Consider the following 4,371-nt stretch of genomic DNA (forward strand, 5'->3'; position numbering starts at 1 on the left):
AATAAGCTCTTGCCTTCTTCCCTCAGTCCTACTATTGTACTCAAGGCTGAAGCCCTACAACACAGCTCCTACACTAAAACGTTAGTTGTTTATCCATTCCTTGTAGGTTGATCTCTTCAAATATGTATTTTTGTGTAAGCGAGTGATTTCAAAGGGATATTCTTAGGTCTTGGGAGAACCGTCTGCTTGGAGGACAGCAGACAGCACAAGAAACATTCAAGGACAAAAGACCATTTCAGGTACTGTATCCTTTGTATCTTGCCTTCCTTCCTTACTGAACACACTGCTAGACCAAAGAGTATCAGAACTACCAACAAGTATTGCTGCGACCACGCACTAGAATGGAGTTTTACATAGACCTCAATTTGGTTTGTGCTACACTCGGTCGGCTGAGCGAGAGGCACTAGGCACGCTTTGAAGAAATGCAGGAACGAGGAGAACTTGACAATGCCATTTTTCATGTTTGCATTGCGCTTGGACTTTGTCCTGGAGGATGGCTGGATTTCCGCAAGGTGTTATTACACTTTCTTGGCGAGTTTCTTGGCGAGCGTTTCAAACAGTACGGGAGAATGGAAGACCTAGAGGAGGCCATTGAGCATCATTGTGTTGCCCTGCAACATTGCCTTGACAGCCATCCCGATCGTTCCATGTTCCTGAATAGCCTTGCGAATTCCCTTCGGACTCAATTCGAACAGAACGGACAGACTGAAAACCTCGATGAGGCCATCGAGCTTCATCGTGCTGCCTTGCAACTTCGCCCCGATGACCATCCCAATCGTTCCGGATCCCTGAATAACCTTGCGGGTTCCCTTCACTCTCGATTTAACCAGCACAGACAGACTGCGGACCTCGTTGAGGCCATCGAGCTTCATCGTGCTGCTCTGCAACTTCTTCCCGACAGCCATCCCGATCGTTCCGCGTCCCTGGATAACCTTGCGAGTTCCCTTCAGACTCAATTCGAACAGAACGGACAGACTGAAAACCTTGATGAGGCCATCAGGCTTCATCATGCTGCCTTGCAACTTCGCCCCGACGGCCATCCCGATCGTTCCTCGTCCCTGTATAACCTTGCGACTTCTCTTCAGACTCAATTTAAGCAGAACGGACAGACTGCAGACCTAGATGAGGCCATCGAGCTTCATCGTGCTGCCTTGCAACTTCTTCCCGAAGGCCATCCCAATCGTACCGCGTCCCTGGATAACCTTGCAAGTTCCCTTCAGACTCGATTTCGACAGCATGGACAGACCGAGGACCTTGATGAGGCCATCGAGCATCACCGTGCTGGCCTACAACTTCTTCCCGACGGCCATCCCAATCGTTTCAAGTCCCTGAATAACCTTGCAAATTCCCTTCACACTCGATTTGACCAGTACGGACAGACTGAAAACCTTGATGAGGCCATCAAGCTTCATCGTGCCGCCTTGCAACTCTGCCCCGACGGCCATCCCGATCGGTCCATGTCCCTGGATAACCTTGCAAGTTCCCTTCGAACTCGATTTGAACAGAACGGACAGACTGAAAACCTCAATGAGGCCATTGACCATCATCGTGTTGCCCTGCAACTTTGCCTTGACGGCCATCCCGATCATTCCACGTCCCTGAATAACCTTGCGATTTCCCTTCAGACTCGATTTCAACAGAATGGACAGACTGAAAACCTTGATGAGGCCATCGAGCTTCATCGTGCTGCCTTGCAGCTTTGCCCTGCTGGCCATCCTGATCGTTCTGCATCCCTGAATAACCTTGCAGGTTCACTTCAGACTCGATTTCGACAGTACGGACAGACCGCGGACCTAGATGAGGCCATCAGGCTTCATCGTGCTGCCTTGCAACTCTACCCCGACAGCCATCCCATACGTTCCGGGTCCCTGAATAACCTCGCTGGATCACTTCAGACTCGATTTCAACAGCACGGACGGACCGCGGACCTTGATGAGGCCATCAAGCTTCATCGTGCTGCCTTACAACTCTGCCCCGACGGCCATCCCAAACGTTCCGTGTCCCTGAATAACCTTGCGGGTTCACTTCAGACTCGATTTCAACAGCACGGACAGACTGCAGACATTAATGAGGCTATTGAACTGAATCGTGCTGCCTTGCCACTTCGCCCTGACGGCCACCCTTATCGTTCCATGTCCCTGGATAACCTTGCGAATCCCCTTCACACTCGATATAAGCAGAACAGACAGACTGCAGACCTCAATGAGGCCATCGAGCTTCATCATGCTGCCCTGCTTCTTTGTCCCGAAGGCCATCTCAATCGTTCAACATCACTGATAAACTTGGCTGCTTTGTTACACTCATGATTCACCAAGTTCGGGCTCATGGACGATTTTGAAGAATGTATAAAATCACTCGAATGTGCTGCAGAACATATGTTTTCAAGCTTAGTGGAGCGTCTCAAGAGCGCTAGTCGATGGGTTACACTTGCTCGAAATCATAGTCACCATACCACATCCAGGGCTTACAAGGTAGTAATGCTGCTCCTGCAACGTTTCCTTGTCATTCACCCTACCCTTTGTGCACAACACGATTTCCTCATTGGAAAACTCAACTACACAATGCTCACATTAGATGCAGTGGCTTATGCTGTAGAGGAGAATAGGCTCGAGGAGGCAATAGAGATTCTTGAGCAAGGACGAGGTTTACTCTGGTCACAAATGCGTGGTTTTAGAACACCGTTAGATGACCTTGCAGATACGAATAGAGAGCTTGCCGAGAGATTCAGGATTGTTAGTCGGCAATTGGAAGACCTTGCAACGACATCTAGCGCACTGCGGAATAATTCAAGCACCGCCGGAAGCGGGTTATCTGCACTGGACGTACATGGAGAACGGATTTTGTCTGAAGAGAGGCTGAAACTGAAGAAGAAACTCTCTAGCGAGCAGGAAGAGCTTATCAGGGAGATACAGCAAATCCCTGGGTTCGAGAGCTTCCTTACAGCCACACCGTTTAAAGTACTCCAGCAAGTAGCTTCAGAGGGACCGGTGATTGTGGTCAATGTTAGCAGATATCGATCCGATGCGCTCATTATCCTCTCTCGTGAGGACCAGCCTGTCGTCTGTGTTCCGTTAGATGGCGAGTTTTGCAAGGATAGCGTTACTCTGCTCGGCGATCTCTTAGAAGCACGATTGAAATCTAAAGTTTTCTCAGCAGAATACGACGAGGTACTCCGACGAGCAATGAAGGTGTTGTGGGATAGGGTCGTCTCCAAAGTCGTCAAGAAACTTAAGGAGCTAGGGATTACTGAGGGATCGCGTATTTGGTGGTGCCCTACGTCATTTCTTTCCTCTCTTCCTTTCCATGCTGCAGGCCCATTCAAGGATGCAGATGGAACTGTGAAGTATTTACTGGACGACTACGTGTCATCATATACCCCGACACTCGTAGCTCTCATCAATGCCCGATTAAGGGAAAACCAGGGCGATCCTGCAATGCTTATCGTTGGCGATACCGTTAGTCTTAAATCAACGGATGTAGAAATTCGCACCGTTCGGAATAATACCCGGAGCTACGTTTCACGTCCCACAATACTTCTCAACAAGAAGGCACTTCGCAGTACAGTAATGGACAGTCTGCAGCTGCAGAAAGTCACGTGGATCCATTTTGCTTGTCATGGACATCTAGGCTCAGGGTCGCTTGATTCTTCTTTTGTGCTTTCCGACGAGGGATTGACATTGCTCGATATCATTCGAGCCAACCTTCCAAATGCTGAGTTTGCGTTTCTCTCTGCATGCCACACTGCGGAACAGGGTGATTTTCGCTCGTTTGATGAAGCCCTCCACTTAGCCGCTGCCATACAATTCTGTGGTTTCCGAAGTGTGATTGGGACAATGTGGGAGATGTACGATCCGGATGGTCCTGTACTAGCTAGGGAAGTTTACTCATACATGGGAGACTATGAGGACGGTGAAGTGATCCACAAGCGGTCTGTAGCTGCGCTTCGTCAAGCTGTCTTGGCATTGCGAGGACGGGATGGCGTCACGACAGAGCGATGGGTTAACTTGGTGCACATTGGTGCTTGATCGACGTGGATAGTGCTTGTGACACTTTATTTGCCAAGCATTGATCCATGTATCTGACTAACGTGTTTAGTTACTAGTAATATGATACTTCATTTACTGTTCCTCGCAGTTACACCAATTAGCCTCTTCTTAACACATGATGTCTACTATAAGTAGTTACTACTACTATTCCAAGATGTTAAGCCTCTTTTATCCCTCGTGTATCTTGCTTGTCTCATTACAATACCAGTTTATTGACTGTCCTGTGTCTTACTGTGGCTTTGCATCCATGTACTATTGCATCTAGTTTTCTCTTTCTCTTTCTCTTTCTCTTTCTCTTTCTCTTTCTCTTTCTCTTTCTCTTTCT

General features: G+C 48.5%; 1 protein-coding gene across 1 annotated transcript; it reads left to right on the top strand.

Annotated features, from left to right (window-relative positions):
- Positions 1 to 315: 315 nt before the first annotated feature.
- FOMMEDRAFT_108677 (TPR-like protein) lies at positions 316 to 4,025 on the top strand (the record flags this gene model as incomplete). The annotated part of the gene is made up of 2 exons (XM_007267090.1): positions 316 to 2,088; positions 2,341 to 4,025. The coding sequence occupies exons 1-2, from the start codon at positions 423 to 425 to the stop codon at positions 4,023 to 4,025; spliced, it is 3,351 nt and encodes a 1,116-aa protein (XP_007267152.1). The 5' UTR covers positions 316 to 422.
- Between the last annotated feature and the right edge of the window lie 346 nt (positions 4,026 to 4,371).

The sequence above is a fragment of the Fomitiporia mediterranea genome (genome assembly GCF_000271605.1).
Source record: "Fomitiporia mediterranea MF3/22 unplaced genomic scaffold FOMMEscaffold_6, whole genome shotgun sequence".
NCBI lineage: Eukaryota > Fungi > Basidiomycota > Agaricomycetes > Hymenochaetales > Hymenochaetaceae > Fomitiporia > Fomitiporia mediterranea.